A 22,767-nucleotide genomic window follows, 5' to 3' on the forward strand; every position below is an offset into this window, starting at 1 on the left:
ATGGAGAATGATACGAAAGATGCATTGAATGTGTGATTTCATGGGTAATGCAAGTACAATATTTACTAAAACAGATATGCGAAGAAAGTCAGCAGGTTCTCTTTAAAATTCTCTTCTTGCAAAACAGTTCGAATCTAAATGCATTCCACTATTATTCGGGCAAAACTCAAATCTTCTATCCATTTAGTAAGTTGAATTTAATGAGTATTGATCACTTAGGTTTTTATTAAAGAGTGTTCATTTATAGCTAATAGATACAAATATTCACATTGAGTAATCTTTTGATACATTGTTAAAGTTCATTAAAGGGGTTATACAATTTCAAGAACAAACCCCCCCCCCCCCGCACATATGCCGGGCCCCTCACCGGTAATATACTTACCCCACTTCCGGCAGCGCTCCTGGTCCCCGCATCGCCGCTGATGTTTCTCCCTGTACCTGGATAAAAACATCCGGTGTCGGGAGAAAGCAGCCAATGGCAGGCGTGGACGAGAATGAGCCTCCCTAGCGTCCCCAATGGCAAGCGGGGACGGGGATGAGCCTCCCTAGCATCGCGGGATGTTCTCATCCGTGTGCAGGGAGAAGCATCAGCGGCAATGCAGGGACCAGGAGCGGCACCGGGAGCGTGGTAAGTATATTACCGGTAAGGGGCCCGGCACATGTGGGTGGTTCTTGATATTGGATAACCCCTTTAAGTTTCCATTTGTAGTTTTGCTGCGGTAGTTGCCACTGAAAAACTGATAGCAGTCTCTTCTAATTCTGCTTCTGAGAAAACTATGCAGAAACTGCCCTCTCAGGACAGGTAGGGGACTCCCAGGATAGCTTCCAAAACTCAAAACTGTGCAGCTAGATCTGCGAGACTTGGAACATCTTGGTTTGTCTCATAAGCTTTAGTCATATATTCAGTCAATATCAAAGGTGCAGGATTGGCTGGATGGAGTGTCTGACCCCAGTAAGCTCTTCGTTTAAGGGAAAACCATGCTCCAAACATGAATTCACTCATAGTCGTAATGTATTGTCACTTACTGGGGTTTTGCAAGAATTTCATATTGATGGCCTTTCCTCAGGATAGGTCATCAAAATGAGATCAGTGGGAGGTCCACCTCCCCAACTTGAGGAGGCTGTGGCACGCCGATAAGAGCCATGGTCTTCTTGCAGCTCACCCAGAACTCACTTGAATGAGACTGAGCTGTACCTAAGCCATACGACTAATGAACGTGACGTCACTGACTGCGGCCTCTTCAAACAGCTGAACAGTGAAGATGCCTCGAGTCGGACCCCACCAGTCTGATAATGATGACCTATTCTGAGGACAGGACATCTGTATTAAACACTCAGAAAACTCCTTTAAGCAATAATATTTCTCCAGCTTACTTCCTGAACTGTACATATATGTATTTAGCCAAATTATAAAGTACCTATCATGTTAAAACCTTTTGACATGAAATAGCGACATATCAAAAATTTGGGTTGGTGGAGGTCTAGGTGTTAAGACCTCCACAATCTCAGAAACAAAAAGGGAGAAAAGACTCAGCTGAGCCATGTGCCCCTTTGCTTTTAATTGGCTCTGCTAGGTTCTCCTTGAGACAGTTTACAGACTCATAGACGTCCTCCTGCCATACCAATTAGAAAAGGTTGTGAACAATCAGGGTTTCTGTGTATTTTTATTTTTAAATAGTATAGAAAAATATAACCTATAAATTAGGAGAATAATATATAAAAAGTATTTACATGTTATAACTTTCTACAATTATTTATACAAAATATGGATTTTTTCAATCACTTCAATGTGTGTCCAAAAACCTTCTGAGCTAAATCAAAATGTAAGGACTTGTTGAACAAGTTGTTGTCTTGATTGGGATCCGTTTTGACGAGATATAATTCTTGTGCATGAATATCCGTAATGTTAGCTTCAAAAGTCACAGGGTTGTATCCAACCCATAGGGTAAATCTGTAGGTACTTGTTCTCATGGAATATCCCATAATTCTGATGTCTTTCAGATCGGGTAAGTCTGAGTTCCACTGGGGAGTATCAGAAGGTCGGGGATAAGAGCTGTAAGCTACACTTTCTGTATTTTTCTTCCTAGCCGTATCAAAGTATGGAAGAAGACTTCGTCCCTCAGTGCATAACTCAACATGAAATGAAGGGACGGGACAGTCTGGTAGGAGAGGAAGTCGAGCAAGTTCAGCAATGGTTGTATACAGAGAAACTAATTCAACAGGCTCTTCCTCGATTTTACCTAAAAAGACCAAGAACGACATCAGTGAGGCAGACATCTTTTAGAATGGCCTAACAGTATTAACACAGCTTGGATAACAACATTTTAAAAGATACTAGGCTTCATTGACATGATGTAAGAGTTATGTAAAGATCAGGATTAAATCCTGTAAAATAGAGGCATGGAATATTCAATACTTCCGTCTAACTGGGTCCAAATCGTCTGTGTCACAGTACATAAGGCTCTCACATGAACCCTGTATACAACCTTGCAATGCCTCAAGTTGTCACCTGGTGCAACCCTCAGATATTCCATAAAAGTCAGATTTGTGAGCGGTGCACGAGTCGATGGGGAGGCGTCCCAAAACTTGCAATGGAGAAAGGAAAGACCGGCACTCACGATGATAGTTCAATGCTGTAGTTTTCAAGTGTAAACTACAGCATTGAACTATCATCGCGAGTGCCGGTCTTTCCTTTTTTCTTTTCTATATTGGTAAATGTGTCAGGTCTGAAGTTCCTGCCTATGGCCCAAACTAGAGTTGTTGCGATGCCAAATTTTTGATTCGGTTTCGATACCATGAAAAAGTATTGCGATACTCAATACCATTCGATATCACGCAAAAAAAATAAACCCAAAAAGCCACGTGCATTCCGCATTTTTAAAAATGGCGAATCGCGCAGTTTTTATTTATTTTTTTCTGTTCCGGCATTCACCACCTAGATTTTTTTTAATATTTTAATAGTTTGGACTTTTCTGACGTGGCGATATGTAATATGTTTATTATTTATATATTTAATATGTGAAATTGGGAAAAGGGGGTGATTTATACTTCATATTTTGGTGTTTTTTTTTTTTTTTTACACTTTTTATTTAATAACTATTAAGCCTGATAGATCTCTATTAGGGTGAATAGGACTTCACACTGTCCCTGTTGCTCTGTGCTTAGTGCACACAGCATCAGGGATGTTACCATGGCAACCAGGGCTTCTGTAGCGTCTTGGCTGCCATGATAACCGATGGGAGCCCCAGGCTTACACAGCTGGGGCTCCGATCAGAAGCTGCCACTGCACCACCAATGGTGGGGAGGGGAGAGGACCCTGTGGCCACTGCCACCAATGATTTTAATACTGGGGGGTTGAGAGGGGCCGGCGCACTGTGCCACCAATGATTTTAATGGGATGGGGGGTTGAGGGGGGGCACACTGCATTTATACACTTAACACACTTATACAGGAGGTGGGTACTGGCAGATCAGCGGCAGTTAACCCCTTAGGTGCCGCACCTGAGGGGTTAACTGCCGCTGATCGCAGCTCCCTGTCAGGCACCCGCCTCCTGTATTGTGTTAAAGACTGACTACTTTATATGGGACTCCAGACTTTCACTATAAGGCTACACAGAGCGGCGCCCAGCGATGTCCCAGCACTCACCATTAGTCCTGGGCGCCGCTCCGTTCGCCCGCAGTGCCCCATTACTGTCTCCTCTCCTGCTCCACATGCTGCTGATTACTATCGGAGCGATGGGAGGAGACATCAGCTTCACTAGTGGGCGTTCCTTCTCCCTGGCTGTAGCGCTGTCCAATCACAGCGCAGGGAGAAGGAACGCCCACTAGTAAAGCTGATGTCTCCTCCCATCGCTCCGATAGTAATCAGCAGCATGTGGAGCAGAAGAGGAGACAGTAATGGGGCACTGCGGGCGAACGGAGCGGCGCCCAGGACTAATGGTGAATGCTGAGACATCGTTGGGTGCCGCTCTGTGTGGGAATAGTCCTATCATTAGTGGCGCAGTGCGCCCGCCCCTCCTCCGCCCCTCTCTTCTCATTGGTGGCGCAGTGTGCCCGCCCCTCCTCCGCCCCTCTATTCTCATTGGTGGCAGCGGCAGCAGCACAGGGGGGAGGGAGGACAGCTTCCTTCTCCCCGTGCTGCTGAGAGAACATGAGCGCGCCGATAGCAGTGCGCTCATGTTCAGAGATACTAGACTGCGCAGTATCGATACGATACTGGGACGAAGGTATCGATTGGGTATCGAAATTTCGATATACCCGCAACAACCCTAGCCCAAACTCTTCCTTTTTCCCGTCCACTTTGTGTAAAAGATGCGAGGGTGGTGGAAAAAAGGTAAAAAGTTGAAACAAAAAAGAATAAGACTGATACATTCCTCACAGTCTATACCTGGAGGTTTCCTCATGGGTTCAATATTAAAGGGATCTAGATAGGTAAAGATGCTTTGCTGAGTCCGTTTTGTGGTCATCATCCCTGGTACATAAAACATCAATGGCACACGAGTAGCCACATCGAAATTGCTGTACTTGGCCCATTCACCATGCTCTCCTAAAGACCACCCTGGAAAAACACAGACACAGTACTTACAATAAGGTGCAAGGATTTAAAAGCTGATAGTGACCTCATATCTCCCCACTGTCATTACCATGATCAGAGGCAAAAGCTATAATGGTGTCATCTGCCAGTCCTAGATTCTCCACTGCACTTAACAACTGGCCAACTTGACTGTCCAAGTAAGAAACGGAGGCATAATAACTCTGACGAATTAAACGCTGAAATAAAGTCAAAAATTATTTAAAAAGACAAACTTGTTCTCATATCCGTCTGAGCTGGGGATGACTGCAGAACGTACAATAGAAGTTCATTCATATACATTAAGATGACCACTTTTTTAAGTTGCATCTACTGTATATGTTTGCTTGAGATTTAGTACTGACCTTATATATGACCTTTGAGTCAAGCTACTCAAAAGGTCATATATAATTACCATGGGCTACATGCAGCATGAAATCCTGAAAGGCTTCCTGGTTACAGCTACGTGTTACTCTGAAACACCGCATCACAAAATAGGGACTCAAAGGACCATCCTACCGGTCTAACAGACACAAATATTGGGACAAATTGCTCCGGTGTTATTAAAACTTAAGTTTATTCCCCTTTTCTTGTGAAATAATAAATAAAAAAAAACAGCATAAGAAAGGGATGGTCAGGTCTGCAGTGTTGGGTCGCCCTTTTGAGGGAGGTAGCCCATTAGGCCACATGCATACAACTGCAGATCCACGAAATACAGATGCCAGCTGTATGCATGCTACAACTTCTTTGCAGGTATGCCTATTATCGTCTGCAAAATGGACAAGAATAGGACATGTTCTACAATTTACAGAATGGCCACAAGAATGCGGGTAGACACATTTTTTGTTGCAGACCCTTAGGCTGAGTTCACACGAGCGAGATTTCCGCGCGGGTGCAATGCGGGAGGTGAACGCATTGCACCCGCACTGAATCTGGACCCATTCATTTCTATGGGGCTGTGCACATGAGCTGTGATTTTCACGCATCACTTATGCGTTGCGTGATAATCGCAGCATGCTCTATATTGTGCGTTTATCACGCAACTCAGGCCCCATAGAAGTGAATGGGGCTGAGTGAAAATCGCAAGCATCCGCAAGCAAGTACGGATGCGGTGCGATTTTTCACGCATGGTTGCTAGGTGACAGTCTATTCACTGTATTATTTTCCCTTATAACATGGTTATAAGGGGAAATAATAGCATTCTGAATACAGAATGCTTAGTAGGTGATCAATTGAGGGTTAAAAAAAATTAACTCCCCTTCTCCTCTTGATCACGTAGTTCCCGGTCTCTTCTTTACTTCTTTAATGTTGAACTACCGGCTAAAGGACCTGTGGTGACGTCAGATCACATGCTCCAATCACATGGTCCATCACCGGCGATCAAGAGGAGAAGGGGAGTTAATTTTTTTTAACCCTCAATTGATCACCTACTAAGCATTCTGTATTCAGAATGCTATTATTTTCCCTTATAACCATGTTATAAGGGAAAATAATAACATCTACACAACACCGATCCCAAACCTGAACTTCTGTGAAGAAGGTCGGGTCTGGGTACCACAGTCGTTTTTTTTTACGCGCGTGCAAAACACATTGCACCCGCGTGATAAAAACTGAACATCGGAATGCAATCACAGTCAAAACTGACTGCAATTGCGTACCTAATCGCGCGGGTTTGTTGCAATACACCGGGACGCATCCGGACCTAATCCGGAAATGCCCGTGTGAACCCAGCCTTAGAAGTCAATGAATCCGTGTGTGATCTACAAGAAAATGCGTATTGGGCGCAGACCAAAAATATTGTCATGTGCATGATGCCTAAGGCTTGTTTTCTATATCTATACTTCAGAAAACCACTTGCCAAGCATGAAATCCAATATGAAAATACCCCTTTGATGGTTAATGCAGCCATTAATTTACATTGCCTTCTTCAATCCAGTTTTATGCAGTGTAATATTTGCATGAGGTCTACCTGGAAGTGTAGAGGAACGGGGCCATATGGAAAGCTGATGTTCAATGCCTGAACGTCCTGTCGCTTACGAATGTCTGTCCAAGGGTTATAAGCAACAGAAGGAAGATTCTTAGGTACGTCAGGGTCAGGTGCCAAGGAAATGTTTTCAATGGGGTATAGCTTAAGGAACTCCTAAAATAAGATATGCAAACAGAAATGTTACACACCAAGAAGTATACTTACAGCTGACCTGACCTAAGACATGGCAAGTCCTAGAACAGCAATGGTGCATCTCATACCTAAAGGTCATGCCTGTGCACAAGTAAAACTGTTATAGCTATATAAACAATGTGTAAAAAAGTTATACTTCCTAAAATTTTGAATAAATGAGTTAAAAGGTGAGAATCACTGTTACCTTTGGAAATCTGAATGGAATATGAGGCTTATGATACCCAACTGCCAGGAAAAAAGAAGAATTCTGCTGATTGACAGTTTTTAAGAGCCTTATGGCTTCTTCTGTGCTTTGTATATCTGGTAATGTTCCCTCTGGAACTTCCGAAACATCTACTGGACAAACCAAGTTGGCATGAAGCTGTCCATCTTTACCTTTGCAGGTCTGAAAAGAGCATACAAATCACATAGTTACAACCTCTATGTAAGTTCTAGACCCCACAAGCTCCCTGCAGGGTGGTGCTGTGGGAGCTCCTGCTCTGGATCTCTGGTATACCTTGGGCTACATTGAGAGTCTACCAATATCTATTCATTCCAGGGTGAGTTTCAATTAAGTAAACACAAAATACAGGGATCAGTTGTTCTATATTGTGCTCTACAGCCTAGGGCTGGCAGGAATTGTACCAAGAACATCCACTGTAAAATATTCAGCGCTGCGCTCAGGGCCGTCTTTAATATTGATTGGACCCTGGGCAAAAATTTACTTGGGCCCCCTGGAACCCGCCTTCCCACACCTTAGCAGGCAATCACGCCCTCCACCACAACACACACACAAAAAAAATCCACACATCTGGTAGAGTACAGTGAATGACTGTAAATACTTCCAGTTTTGAAGACTCCAGCGGCTCAGGATCAGTGCTCTGGGCAGCTGGGCTCAGGCTGGAAGTGGGCACCGCTCTGCAGGAAGGAGACCTGGGCTCGGCTCAGTGTTACAGTGCACCCCAGCACCCCACAGTATGCAGTATAGCACCCTATAGTATATAGCAACCCACAGTATGCATTATAGCACCCTATAGTATACAGCACACCACACTATACAGTACCCCACAGTATATAGTATAGCAGCCCACAGTATACAACAGTATACAGTAGAGCAGTATAGCACCTCACCGTATACAGCACCCCAAACTATACATGATACAGCACCCCACACTATACAGTACAGCAGTATAGCACTCCACACTATACATCACCCACAGTATACAGTATACCGCCCCCCACAGTATACAGCCCCCACACAGTATACAGGCCCACACAGTATACAGGCCCCCACACAGTATACAGCCCCACACACAGTATACAGCCCACACACACAGTATACAGCCCCCACACACAGTATACAGCCCCCCACACACAGTATACAGCCCCCCACACACAGTATACAGCCCCCCACACACAGTATACAGCCCCCCACACACAGTATACAGACCCCCACACACAGTATACAGACCCCCACACACAGTATACAGACCCCCACACACAGTATACAGACCCCCACACAGTATACAGATGTCACGGAAGGTGTACAGGCAACAAGACAATCCAAAATGAATGTATGACTCACTGGATCCAAAACTAAGGAACAAAAGGGAGACCCCTGCATAAGACCTGTAACTCTCCCTGACTGCTCAGCCTATGTGAAAATCCCAATGGTAGATGATCGCATATCCTCGTACCTCGACTGTATAACACCTGAACAGCCTACAATAGTGAGGGGACACGACCACAGGCTCCCTACACTAGACACGGAGGGAGTCAGGGTCACCTGGGATCCAGCAAACAGGAAATCACAAAAGAATGTAACACTTATCTTGTAGAAGACTGGGAAATAGGATCAGCATGCACACACACTCCAGGAAGTTGTATAAGCCGCACACTAATGTATTATGGGGAGGAATTTAAAGGGATGCAATCAGTCCAACTACATGACAGCTGAGAGAGGCTAACGAGATGAAGAACTGAAAACCAAAACAAAGAATAGCTCAAGGAGGAGGTTCTGAAAGGCATCTGTCAGAGCTTCTCAGATGTCTGGTTGTGACAACAGACCCCCACACAGTATACAGCCCCACACAGTATACAGGCCACCACACAGTATACAGCCCCACACAGTATACAGGCCCCCCACAATATACAGCACCCCACTATACAGTAGTTTACAGTATATTAGCATAACAGCCCCTGAGTGTCACCTTTTTCTGATATAATCTTCACAAAAAAAAGCTCCACAGTTAAGGCAAACTTCTCCTGCAACACTCCTGATAGGACCTGTGATAACCTCATAGCCATGTGACCAGTAATATTGCTAGGTTACTGGTCACATGGTGATGATGTCATTAAGGTCCTAGATCACATTCACAGCTCTAACACAGTACGATGCCGGGACTCACCCCCTGTGAAGCTGACAGCCTGACACCCGGGGCAGTAGCTAGCAGGGCTCAAGAGGCAGCTGCCTTGGGCCCCCCAGGAGCAACTGGGCCCGGGGCAGCTGCCCCTTGGTAAAGACGGCCCTGGCTGCGCTTGGTGAGCTCAGAGAAAGCTGAAGTGCTACTGCGAGCACTGGTGCCTTCACAAATAGCTGATTTGCAGGGGTCTCGGATGTTGGACTCCTACTGATCAGATAGTGGTGACCTATCCAGAGGATAGGTCATTAGTATAAATGTCTTGAAAGACCCTTTTAAGGATCAAAAACAACTCGTGACTCAGCAAGTGTGACATCAGGGGAGTGGGAGTCACACTGTCAGGAACATAGACTTGTGGGTCCAAAGAATGTGCCCTAAACACAGGATAAACAGGCATACCTTTTCATTCTCATACTTCTCTGAAGATGGGTGGTAAGGCCTAACAGACCAACTGTATGGATAGTCATCACTCCGATTAGATGAAATGCCTAATAAATATAATTAGACAGAACAATAGTATCACATCACAGTATTACATGATCATAACTAGAGATGAGCGAAGTTTTAAAAAATTTGCATTTGTTCTGAATTAATTTGTAATACCCAGGCCATTCTGCCTTAGGGTACAGCCACATGGAGCGGCTATGCTGTGGGCAGGTTGCAGTCATGCTGTGGTGAAGAACTGCACGGCCAATTAGCCAGCAGCTGCCTTTCATTTAATAAACTGCACTGTCATTTTCTTCATGATTGCAAATGGCTGAACTGCACCTTTAAACAGGGGCTGTTGCTTGTACAGGGTTTGGCTGGTTAGGTGTGGGGACAATATACATATTATTGTTGTTCTTGCCTGCAATCTCCTGCAGGTTTTTTCACAGTAAACACAGAATATTAATCAGCTCTGGCATACCCACTTCTCCAACCCCAGCGCTCTCCTCGCCTACAGGTGGGAGCCCTTCTTTTGCCATCTGCTTTTCCTCCTTTTCCACATTATCTAATATCGATGATCATCAGGAACATCCAGCTCCTCCTCTCTCTGCATCTTGCTGACTTTTCTAGGACATGGATACTTTGAAGGGTGATTTGGAAGAAGTAAAGCCAGCAAAAGATGAAGATAGTCATCATTAAGACCTTGCCCCCCTAAGGAGTGCAGACTGGATAGTGTTGGTTGGCACATTGGCACCAGAATAATAAAGGCTTCCATCTTATTGGTATTGAATTACATATCTTAGTTTAAAGGGGTTCTGCACTTTCATTTAACTGATGATCTATCCTCTGGATAGATCATCAGCTTCTGAATGGGGGGGGGGTCCGACACCCGGGACCCCCACCGATCAGCTGTTTGAGAAGGCAGCGGCGCTCCAGCAGCGCCGCGGCCTTCTCACTGTTTACCGCCGGGCCGCCCGCCCACTGACGTCACGACTTGTATCAACTAGAGTGGGCACGGCTGAGCTCTGTTCACTTGAATGGAGCTTAGCCGCGCCCACTCTAGTTGATACAAGTCGTGACGTCAGTGGGCGGGCGGCCCGGCGGTAAACAGTGAGAAGGCCGCGGCGCTGCTGGAGCGCCGCTGCCTTCTCAAAAAGCTGATCGGTGGGGGTCCCGGGTGTCCCTGATCCTGACGGATTTTCATCAATACCCTCGGTATCATGGAAAAAGGAGGGAAGATGTAAGCCAGCCTGAACCTCCATGGTATCGACAGAGCATCTATCGCCAGGGGGTTGTCTTCCCGGTACAGCGAACAGAACCTCAGCACCTTGGCGTTGAACCTGGTTGCCATGAGGTCCACCTCTGGCATACCCCAACTGTGAACTAGCTGCCTGAAGACCTCCGGATGCAGAGACCACTCCATGGTCGGTAGTCCTCGACTTAAGCGGTCTGCTATCATATTGAGGGAACCTCGGATATGAACGGCAGATAGATGGGAAAGGTTCAGCTCTGCCCACCGAAGAATCACCCCGATCTCTGATAGAAGGGGTAATGACCTTGTGCCTCCCTGCTTGTTTATATAAAGAACCGCAGTCATATTGTCTGACTGGACTTTCACCGCTTTGCCCCGAATCTGAGGGGCGAAGTGAAGGAGGGCATCTCGCGAAGATTGGAGGAAAGATGCCGCTCCAGGGGGGACCAAGATCCCTGTACTTGGGATCCGTCCAGGTGAGCGCCCCAGCCTACAAGGGACGCGTCTGTAGTCAATATGACCCAAACTGGTTGGGTCATAGACTTCCCTGCTGGCAGTCGAAACCACCATCTGAGGGAATTCCGGGTTTGACCGGACAGGGAGCACAGGGAATCTAGCCCCGCAGGGCTGCCGTTCCATAAGTGTAAGACCTCCGACTGAAGAGGACGGAGGTGTCATAGCGCCCAAGGGACTGCGTCCGCAGCCGCTGACATGAGCCCCACCATCTTCATGAGAGTCTGAATAGAGACTCGACGAGGGACATGAAGGACCTTTGCCAGGTCCTGAATCCGCGCTTTCCTTTCTTGAGTCAACCGGAGGGACATCTCCACAGAGTCGACCACGAATCCTAAATAATGGATTGAAGATGATGGGCTCACATTCGACTTCTGCCAGTTGATGATCCAGCCTAGGCGGAGAAGAAAGGAGATTGCGACCTGAAGATGGTGGGTAAGGATCGGAACTGAAGGGGCTATGAAAAGCCAATCGTCCAGATAAGGAATAATAGTCAGCCCTTGAAGTCTCAATGCTGCCACCACCGATACCACCACCTTGGTGAAGATAAGGGGGGCAGAAGAGATTCCGAAGGGGAGCGCGGTGAACTGAAAGTGCCTGCGAACCCCTGAAATCTGGACCGCGATCCTGAGAAATTTCCGGAAGGCGGAATGGATCGGAATGTGAAGATAAGCATCTTTGAGGTCCAGAGTAGCCATGACATCCCCGAGGTTGAGGATATGGGTGACTGACCTTATGGTTTCCATGCGAAACCTTGTTTTCCTTATAAATCGATTGAGAAATCTCAAATCGATGATAATCCGGAGGTCTCCCGTCTTTTTGGGAACCAGGAACACTGGTGAGTAAATGCCTAGGCCTCTCTCCCCTGCCGGCACCTCCTCTAGGGCTCCCTTGGAGATATAGTCCTGGATGTAAGATTCCAGGACCACTTGTTTGGCCGGCCCAAAGTTTCGTGTAGCGACGAATCTCTCTGGGGGGAGAGAGAGAAAGTCTACCCGGTACCCGACGGAGACTAAGTTCAGAACCCAAGGGTCTGCGATCAACTGACTCCAAGAGTCTTTGAAATGGGAGAGACGGCCCCCCACGGGCGTTTGGGGGAGTGGTATGGGAAAGTCTAGAGGAGACACTGCAGGGACAGCAGGGCTTATCCAAGAGCCTCGACGAGGCCCATAGTCAGGAGGGTTTTGCCTCCTTAGCGGGTTTACGGGAGCGCCTCGAATACTTACGAGACGGTCCCCCCCAATCTCTGCGCCTAGATTGCTGCCCCGGGCATCCTTCGCGCTTGTTTCCCTGCCTGGGGCGTCCCCGAAAGGGCTGCTGGGGGAGGCTCTTCCCTTTTTTGTCGGAGAGCCCCTCTATTATTCTATCCAATTCGGACCCAAACAGCCTGTCTGGTTCAAAGGGGAGCCCACAAAGATTAAACTTGGACGCGTTATCCGCGACGCAAGGTTTCAGCCAGAGTGGTCTGCGGGCAGCCGAAACTAAGGCCATGGTTTTGGCGGCCAGCTTCAACTGCATCTGGGTGGAGTCGACTAAGAAATCCATCGCCAGGTTGGCTGACTTGAAAGCTGCTAAGATGTCATCCCTGGATACGCTCTGGTCCACATCTGTCTGGATCTGATTGAGCCTAGAGCGTAGATAGGTGGCCACTTCAGTGGCCGCAATCGAAGTTGATGCGGAGGCAGCGGCCGCCGCATAACTCCTTCTGAGGGTGCACTCTGCCCTCCGATCTAGAGGGTCCTGCAGACTAGACCCATCATCTGCAGGGACTAGAGTGCGCCGGGACAACTTGGCTATCGCCATGTCCACCTTGGGAATGGAACCCCACGATTCCACCAAGGGTCTAGCCATCGGGTACATAAGTTAGAATTTTCTAGTGAGAACTGGGCCTTTCTCAGGCTTTCGCCATTCTGTGCGCATCACAGAAAGAAGGGTCTCATCCGCTCTGAAGACACGCTGTGTCCGTACGGCGGGATCGGAGGACTCCCCAATGTCAACATCATGGTCCCCCGACCTGATGGACTTAAGTAACTTCTGCGTCTTTTCTGGAGGGAAAAAGCAAGAAGTGATCTCTTCTTCCTCAGAAGAAGACCCCACCGAACAGGGGGTGGGTCTTTCGGGTGGTGCGACTGGAGCGCCCACATCCATGGGAGTCTGAGAGGGTCCTGGTAACCTCTCATTTAATAAGCGCACCACTCCCTTAATGGAATCATCCACGTATGTTTTCGTCCACTGAAACATCTCCTGCATCGTGGGTTCCGTGGACGCCGTGCGACAACTCTCACACCTAGAGTAGGGACAGCCGTCGTCTAAGGGCGTGTTGCAATCAAAGCACGCCAAATGCTTCCTCTTGGCCCCAGATTTTCGCTGATCCGGATCCTTGGGGGAAGCCATAGTCTGTAATTGGAAACAAAAAAGACAGGTCATAACACCTACAAAAAAATTGGAGGTGGAGAAACAAGACCTTAAGGGGGCCCACCAGCACTAGAGATATATAGAGCTGCAGAAGAGGAACACACAAACCCACGCTAGCAATATAAGGATATCACAAAGGCACAGGGAACTCTGGAGCTAGCTTGTCAAAGCAATGCAACCAGAGCACTGAATAACAGGCTCTGGGCGCTTAAAAGGAAGAAGCCCCGCCCCCTGGGCGGGTCCCAAATCGTAAGTATCCTAAGATATAAGAGAGCTAACAAAACTAGCTCAGCCTGCTTTGGATAGCTGCCCCGGGTCATCCTGGATCACAGGATATTTATCAGAAAGTAATTCTTATAAAGAGGGTGAGGATAGGACCTCAGCCGCGCTGCGAAAAAAACGGAAGTGACGTAGCGCAGCTAGTGCGCGTCACTTCCGGAAGATGGCGGCGCCCATAGCGCCACGCGTGTGTGGCGATGGGGAACGGGAGACCAGGAGAAACTGAAAAGGAGAGGGGAGGGGGACACCCCGCTCCCCGTGGTCCCCAGGTATAGAAAAATCGCCGCGATCCGCCTGAAAATAAAGGCAAAAAAGAGAGCCATGTAAAAAAACGGGGCGATCCTTTACATTAGAAAGAAAAAAGAAACCCCTAACTCTCAGCTCCAGAAAGGAGCGATACGCCAGTCCAACCTGTCCAAAGGACAGAAAAAAACACGGTGGGCTGGGGGGTGATCTCCTCCCTTTCAGGGAGCTGAAGATCGTTTATTGGTTCTTGGGCTCATTAAAATTCCGCCGGTCCTACCAGTCCACAGGGGCAGTTAACCCCCCATCTGTGCTGCTGGTAGGACGTAAGGGAATATGGGTGATCTTGCGTTCCTGAGCTTCTTACTTTCACTCTGTAACATGTGCAGTCACCATTTTAGGAAAAACTGATTTGTTACCAAGAAGCACCAAGAAATTTGAATTCATTGCGAATCCAAGTTTTTCTAAATTTCGGAACAAATTTTACTTCAAATGCTTTGCTTCGCTCAAAACTAATCATAAGAGACCACTATAAATCACCAAACACAACTGAAAACTCCAAAGTTCCTAATAGAACTTTAATACAGTAGCTGTTTACCGAACGCTCTCCTGATTCCTTAATTTTGGTTCGGATGAGTGTGCATGTGTTTTCATGGTCGGACCGGGGCTCCTTGGGCCCACCAGCGGGCCCATGTCATCAATGAAATCTAATTGGTTTTGATTCAAAGAAATAGACTCAAGTGGTAATTTATTGTCTCCAAAGGCAGCTTCAAATATTTTCTTTTCTATGGGGTCCTCTATGGCATCAGAGGCTGGCCCACCCAGAGGATACTTTGGTACTCTGGTGGGCCAGTATGACACTGCCACGGTTGGACTGGGGTTCCTTGGGTCCAACATAGTTCAACAGATTTTGATTCAAAGAAAGACAAAGAAACAGACTCTAGTGACAAGTTATTGGCTCTAAAGGCAGCTTCAAATGTTTTTTTTTTCTCCTGGACCATTGGAGCCCACTATGGTATCAGAGCCTGGGACTACCAGAGGATCCTGTGGTACTATGGTGGGCCAGTCTAATACTGTGTGTTTTCAATGGGGTGATAGGAGACAGCTGCTGCCAGACAACTTCTTATCTTCCAGGAGAACAAAAGGATTGGGAGTCGAAATTCAACGCATCCGATCCTTCTCTCGCCTGACGGCATGTGTCAGGGAAGAGTCACAGACTAGTGGCAGGCTTGGCGGTGTGTATGGTGGTTTTAAAAGTAGCAACAAGATGAGACAACTACTGGAAGCCATTGAGCAGCCCTTCCCCTTGTTGGTTACCTGAGGAGGACCATGTGGTTAGCATTGCAATGCTTACATATACATGACGAGTGCCGAAATTCTAACTATGCGATCTTGGTGGTAGCGATTTGCAGAAAGCGTGCCTTTGAATAGCCCATCTTGGGGAAGAATTGCATTATTTAAATAATAGTCTTTTTTTTTTTTTTTTTGTACCTGGGTGGAAAACCTTCCCGACAGACATAGTCACATAACCATGTTCTTTAAAATACTGTGGTAGGGTGGAGTAGTTCCCGGCATGCTCCCTCCAGTACGAGTTAAAGTCAAACAGTCTGGTGGTATCAGGTCTTCGTCCTGTTAAGAAGGACACTCTGCTGGGGGCACACACTGCTTGCTGTAGTAGAAAACAAGACAAAAACTATAAAGACTGCATGCTCCATAACCCTACAGTAAAATCATATTATCACAAACTCGTTATATGTTGTGCTGGTCGGACTGTAATGAGCTGGCGGCCACTACTGTTCTACTAGAACTTAAAGGGGCATTCCAGCCATACAGATTTGTCTACAATAACAGTCTATGCAATATAAGACATTTTTGCAATGTACTGTACATTATTTCAATACAGTTTTAAAAGCAGCTTGTGAAATACATACATAGCAAAAGTAGCCCGTGATGACCTTGTTTATTACCTCCTGTGCATCACTATGATCTGTTGACATACTTAAAAACCTGGCCAAACATGCACAGTCATAATTCAATGGTTTGAATGGTTCCTGTTTAATTCCCACAAAAATAATTTATCTCCTTCTTTATCGTTCTCTAGATATCAGGGGTCCCAGTGGTCATACATCCCGCTATCCCTGACGAAGCATCCCGGAGTCCACAACATGCGCACTACCACTCCACAACAGAGGGCACTCAAGGATCCTTTGTTCTCAAGGTTGCAGGGGGTTATTGTATCACTAGTGATGAGCGAATCTAAATCCACAAAGTGGATTTCAATCTGTATTTCAGGATAAATTTGATTCACCACAAAGCCGAATTTCCTCCTGCTTTGCAGTAGCGAATTGATTTAACCTGAAATAGTGCAAAAAACTAAAAAATATTACTTATTTGATCGTAATAGGCCGGCCGCCACCCACTATCTTGCTTGAAGATCTCGGCTGAAATCCCATGCGCGTTGACGTATGACGTCAACACGCCGGCCAGAATGATGAAGTCATCTCGGGCAGTGCGAGATTTTACGCCAAACCTTCAAGAAAGATGGTGGCGGCCGTCCTAACGCGAGCAAATGCATCAGGTAAGTATTATTTATTTATTTATTAAAATTTGACACTGTATTATTCTATCAAATGCCACGATCAGCTATGAATGCGGCATCTGAGGGGTACAATTACGGGGCGTGGTGTAATCGCCGCTCCCTGTCATTGCACCCACTACTTACAAAAAAAAAAGTAATTCGTCACTAAGCTGATTTTTTTGCAAAATTAGGCGAAGCAGCCGAATCCAATTTTATAAAACTTCGCTCATCTCTATTTATCACCTATCTTTGGAAAAATAACAGTTTTTGCAGGACAATCCCTTTAATGGATATTCTAGTTTTGATATTTTTTAGCATCAATTGACAGGAAACAACACATTTTCACTGACTAATAGTGATTATCTGTCATTCCCCCCATTTTCCTGCACTCCATTGGGTCATGTGACATCACATATGAGGTGTGGCAAGGCTTGTAAGGGTCGGCCCTGTCGACATGACATCACCAATGACCGTGGTCCAGAGGGCACTGCTCTTCTCATTCTCCTGGACCTTACCCTGTAGGCAGAAGTTTCTCCTGCAGGGCATCAAGCAGACTTGGGTCTGTGATGTTTGAGCTACGAGGGGATGGACAGTCATTGTCTGCAGCGGTCACCTGCCGTATACCTGCATATCTCTGCCGTAGTCTATATACAAGCAGCGCTGATTGACACAATAGGTTGCATAATTGACCACTTACCTGAGCATATGCATTTGTAAACACAACACTTTTAGATGCCAGCTGATCAATGTTCGGAGACTTTATAATATTGTCACCATAACAGCCAAGGCTTGTCCGGAGGTCATCGACAATTATGAGGAGGACATTCATACCATTCACATCACCTAAAATGGAACTCAGACAATTAATCATCACTCATAGCAAATGGCTACAAAAAGAGAGACAGTAAAACTGTGCGCTGTCCTGTCTGGAGCAGACTACACCATATACGATTTTCCATAAAGTGGCAGAAAATCTGATGCCATGGACCTTACACAGCTGTCTTCGGCTGACACCTATTCCCCTCATTTCCCATACACATGCATGCTCCTTAGCCAACTGTGCATGCGCTCTCTAAAAGGGAGACTGGGATAACATGCTGGGAGTAGTTTATTTCCCTTGAGAACAAAAGGATCAGAAAAGTTTGAATCCAACATGCCTGACCCTTCTTACCTACAGCATCGTTGGGGGGAGGGTTAGGACACACTAGATGGTCGGACAGTTCTATCGAAATCATCTAGTCCGGACGACAAGTATCTAATGTGTCTGGCCACCCTTTGTCAGAGAGTGTAACATATCACGCCTGTATATGGCAGTGCTGGAGGTTGTTATATGTTGTTACTTTACATTGAGATGTTCCACGAAAAAAATATTCTGGTATCACTCTTATTGTTTTTTGTCTTCCGTCTTAAAGGACTGATGATTTGATGTCGGTGAAGTGTTTACTAAGCCTGCTAGACGAAGGCAAGCACCGTTTGTGAAATTAAAGGGGTTCTCGGGGATTTATATGTTGATGATCTATCCTCAGGATAGGTCATCAATATGAGATCGGCGGGGTCCAACTCCTCAGCTGCACAAAGAGGCCGCAGCGCTCTGTGATGTCACATCATGGCCTAGGCACAACTCAGTCCCATTCAAGTGAATGGGGCTGAGCTGCAATACCAGCACTTACATATACATGATATTCAGAAAATCTAACCATAAGATCTTGGGGGTGGTTATCCGCAGACAGCGTGCCTTTGACCTTTGATCTTAGGAAAGCATTGCATTGTAATAATAATAGTTTGTACATTTTGTTTGATGACCTATCCTGAAGATACACACAGGACCAGCACCGGGTGTCACGGTGTGGAGCGCCATCAGTTATCATGCCTGTTTCCATCTGGTATTCATGGAGGGAACATTGACCAGGACATCGGGGAACCAGTACCACTGCCTTTTTTGACTCCGGAAATGTAGTGTTCCAACAAAACACCGCCTGGGCTTTTCATAAAGGGCTTCCGCATCCGTGAAGCCGTTCCACAAAACACAGGACATGTCCTGTACTCCGCCACAACATGTGGACCACGGACCCACTGAAGTCAATGGGTCTGCACCATGATGCGGCATGCACACGGCCAGTATCTATGGTTTGCGGACCACAAAACAGGTTTGTGTAATGCACCCTAATAAATGTGAATGGTGCTTCACAAGACCTCATGCACAAGCAGCAAAGAAGCAGTGCAGAATTCAAGTGGTTTCCAGGATTTCAAAAAATTTAAGTTTCCTCCCCCCCCAAAATATTTTATGGTGAATACTTTTGTGTGAATATTATGGGAGTGATACCTTTAGGGGCCATTAGTAAGTTGGCCTGAAGAAGAAGCCTTTGCTCTCTAAGATCTTGCAGTATGATTTTTGCTGGTTAACCAGTAAGTATCACTCCCATAATATTTATCTATTTATTAACATTAACATTACTAGTATTCAACATCACGTCGGTTTTTTTCTGGCCAAAGGGCCCTATACACGGGCCGAGAATCGCACAGATTATCGCTAACGAGTGTTCATAATAATGCTCGCTTGCGATGATCGGGCGGTGTAAATATTTACTGTTTACTGGCAGCAGATTGTGCTCCATAAACACGATCTCCTGCCGGCAAACAAGTCCTTATGGGGAAGAGCGATGGCATAAATGCAGCGGTCTCCTCCACTAGCGATCCGCAGATTGTTGGGAAGGAACGCTTCCTTCCTGACAATCTGCTGTAATATCGTCCCCTGTAAAGGGATCTTAACACGGTACTACGCAATTCTTGTTACATATTTTCCCAAAATACAAATGTATCTCCTAGCGGTAGGGGATAGGTATATGATAGGTGGCGGTCAGACTACTGAGACCTCCACAGATCACGAGCACGGAGGTCCCGTATCAGTCCCCATATAAATAATGTGGCAGTTCGAGCATGTACCAGGTAAGGCTTCTTCCACACTTGCGTTCGGGGTTCCGCTTGCGAGTTCCGTACGAAGGCTCTCACAAGCGGCCCCGAATGGATCCGTACTGCCCCAATGCATTCTGAGTGGATGCAGATCCGCTCAGAAAGCATCCGTATGGCTCCGTTTCGCCTCCGTTCCGCTCAGCAGGCGGACACTCGAACGCTGCTTGCAGCGTTTTCGTGTCCGCCTGGCCGTGCGGAGCCAAACGGATCCGTCCAGAGTTACAATGTAAGTCAATGGGGACGGATCCGTTTGATGTTGACACGATATGGTGCAATTTCAAAAGGATCCGTCCCCCATTGACTTTCAATGTAAAGTCTGGACGGATCCGTCTGACTAACAATTAGACTTAGATTTTTTTTCTGAAATATAATGCAGACGGATCCGTTCTGAACGGATCCCATCGTCTGCATTATAGGAGCGGATCCGTCTGTGCAGATACCAGACGGATCCGCTCCGAACGCAAGTGTGAAAGTAGCCTTACATCGCGGCCATATAAAATTCCACATAAATAAAATATTGTTATTTTGAAATATGGTTTCTTTAGTCAATTATTATATTATTTTAAGAAAACATTAAATACAGGATAAGATTAAAGGGAACCTGTCATCAACTTTATGCTGTCCATACTAAAGGCAGAATAAAGTAGAGACAGGTGAGGTGATTTCAGCGGTCGGTCATTTATAAGTAAAAAGTAAGTGGTTGCCGAGAACCAACATCACAATCATTGCAGACTGGGCCTGGAAAAGAGTCCCGGCCACCTGAGAAGAGTCATGGTTATTCATGAAGTCCTGCTCTCCTTGCCCACCTGCTGATGGCTGACAGTCTTCTACCTAGTTTTCTCCCTTTCTCTCTAGGAGAGAACTGCAAATCATCAGCAGATGGATGAAAGTGCAGGAGATTATGGATAACCATGACTCTTCTCAGGTAGATTTGACTCTTCAAACCCTGGGCTGCAATGATTATGATGCTGGTTCTCGGCAACCACTTAATTCTAGCTCATGAGTGAAACACCGCCGACATCAGCATTTCTGTCACTATTTTATGCTGCCCTCAGTGAGATCAGCATAAAGTTGATAACAGGTTCCAGGTCACCATGTATAAAGTGTATTGAAGTCTTGGTTGTAATTACAGCTGCTCACTGCTGCGGCTGCAACTGCGATCAGGTAAACAGTGAGGAGAAGGCAGAGCTTGTATGAGCGCTGCTTTCTCTTCAAACAGCTGATCGGCGGTGGTGTTGGGAATCGGACCCCTGCCAATCTGATATTAGTAACCTAAAAGCAAATTACATAGATAGACTATTCACATATACTGTATGCTGTTAAGATGGGAAAATCAGAGAATGTTATAAAAGACAAAAAATAACCAGTACTCACCTGCTCAATGCACCCCCCCCCCCCCCCCCAAAAGCACCGTTGCTGTGGTGGTCCCCAGTAGTCTTTGCTTACTTTGCTGTAGAGATGATTTACTGCAGTAGTGACGTGGATGTACAGCACATCATTGGCCCCACAGGTCTCCTGCCATACATGCAGGTATTAGGGGCCAAAGACGTGCTGCAGTGGTCATGTACGTGTACAGCTGTAGCAAAGTAAGACTACAGGGAACCACTGGAGCGACAGATGCTTAACCAGGAGATTAATGGTTATTTGTATAACATTCCCTGCTTTGTTTTTTTTTATCCTGGACAACCCCTAAGGCTACTTTCACACTTGCGTTCGGAGCGGATCCGTCTGGTATCTGTACAGACGGATCCGCTCCTATAATGCAGACGATGGGATACGTTCAGAACGGAACTGTTTGCATTATATTTCAGAAAAAAGTCTAAGTGTAATTTGTATTCAGACGGATCCGTCCAGACTTTACATTGAAAGTCAATGGGGGACGGATCCGTTTGAAAATTGCACCATACTGTGTCAACTTCAAACGGATCCGCCCCCATTGACTTTCATTGTAACTCTGGACGAATCCGTTTGCCTCCGCACGGCCAGGCGGACACCCGAATGCTGAGCGGAGCGGAAGCCAAGCGGAGCCAGACTGATGCATTCTGAGCGGATCCGCATCCAGTCAGAATGCATTAGGGCTGGAGGGATCCGTTCGGGGCCGCTTGTGAGAGCCTTCAAACGGAGCTCACAAGTGGAGCCCCGAAGGCAAGTGTGAAAGTAGCCTTAAAGGACATGCTGTAGATTTTTTCAAGATTTGCAACAGATTTCACCAATTGTAATGCAAGTCTGCATGTTACACAAGGTTTTGCATATTGTATGTTGTATGTAAACATAGCCTAAGGGCTCATGAACACGACCGTAGCCTGCATTGAGGTCCGCAAATTGTGGATCCGCAAAACACGGACAACGGCCATGTGCCTTCTACATTTTGCAGAACAGAACATCCTAGCCTCTATAGAACAGTCCATTTCCTAAATAGGACAAGTTCTACTTTTTTGCGGATACCATGGAACGGACATATGGATCCGCATGCGGATCGAATGCAGACAAAAACATGGTCGTGTGCATGAAGCATAAGTATGTAGATACTGTCACATGTCACGGTTTAGCTGTGGATGGCAGCCGCTGCTGTAAAGGGAGATCTAGGAAGTGGTTCAGTGCTGTACATCTATACAATGACTGTACCGCTATACAGGGTGAGTGCACACAGCTTTACCATGAGCCCATAAAATTGTCTAACGACACAACTTTTAGGACATTTTTAGTCAAATTGTTTCAGATGTCACTGAAATAACCCCAGGACTGCTGACCGCAGCGGTATTAGTGTCTCGTTCTCTGTCAGAACGGTCTACACTAGCTAATGCCCGTGTAATGTCACATACCTGTGCCAGGCTTCTGTTGTCTTCTGGTAGCCAGCCCACCAGTGACCTGAGAAGATACAAGGAGAAGGCACAGGAGTGCAGGGACGGGGTGATCTGGAGAGTTCATGCTGTTTTCTGTTGCT

The 22,767-nt window shown here is 46.4% G+C and overlaps 1 protein-coding gene across 1 annotated transcript; it reads right to left on the reverse strand.

The window, feature by feature from the left end:
• Window positions 1-683: 683 nt before the first annotated feature.
• On the reverse strand, window positions 684-22,767 carry IDS (iduronate 2-sulfatase). Its single transcript, XM_044306070.1, has 9 exons — window positions 22,646-22,767; window positions 17,551-17,696; window positions 15,767-15,944; window positions 9,547-9,635; window positions 6,933-7,133; window positions 6,539-6,709; window positions 4,643-4,769; window positions 4,387-4,557; window positions 684-2,240 (listed from the first exon to the last, which is right to left on the reverse strand). The coding sequence occupies exons 1-9, from the start codon at window positions 22,749-22,751 to the stop codon at window positions 1,780-1,782; spliced, it is 1,650 nt and encodes a 549-aa protein (XP_044162005.1). The 5' UTR covers window positions 22,752-22,767; the 3' UTR covers window positions 684-1,779.

This window comes from Bufo gargarizans, chromosome 9 (genome assembly GCF_014858855.1).
Source record: "Bufo gargarizans isolate SCDJY-AF-19 chromosome 9, ASM1485885v1, whole genome shotgun sequence".
Taxonomy (NCBI): Eukaryota; Metazoa; Chordata; class Amphibia; order Anura; family Bufonidae; genus Bufo; species Bufo gargarizans.

Excerpts from the sequence above, each read along its gene's own strand:
- IDS (XM_044306070.1), bottom strand. The coding sequence starts at position 22,751 with ATGAACTCTCCAGATCACCCCGTCCCTGCACTCCTGTGCCTTCTCCTT. Across the intron at positions 7,134-9,546 it reads AGAAGTATGAGAATGAAAAG|ACCTGCAAAGGTAAAGATGG; the intron begins GTATGCCTGTTT and ends TGCTCTTTTCAG. Across the intron at positions 4,558-4,642 it reads AGCTTTTGCCTCTGATCATG|GGTGGTCTTTAGGAGAGCAT; the intron begins GTAATGACAGTG and ends GTGTTTTTCCAG.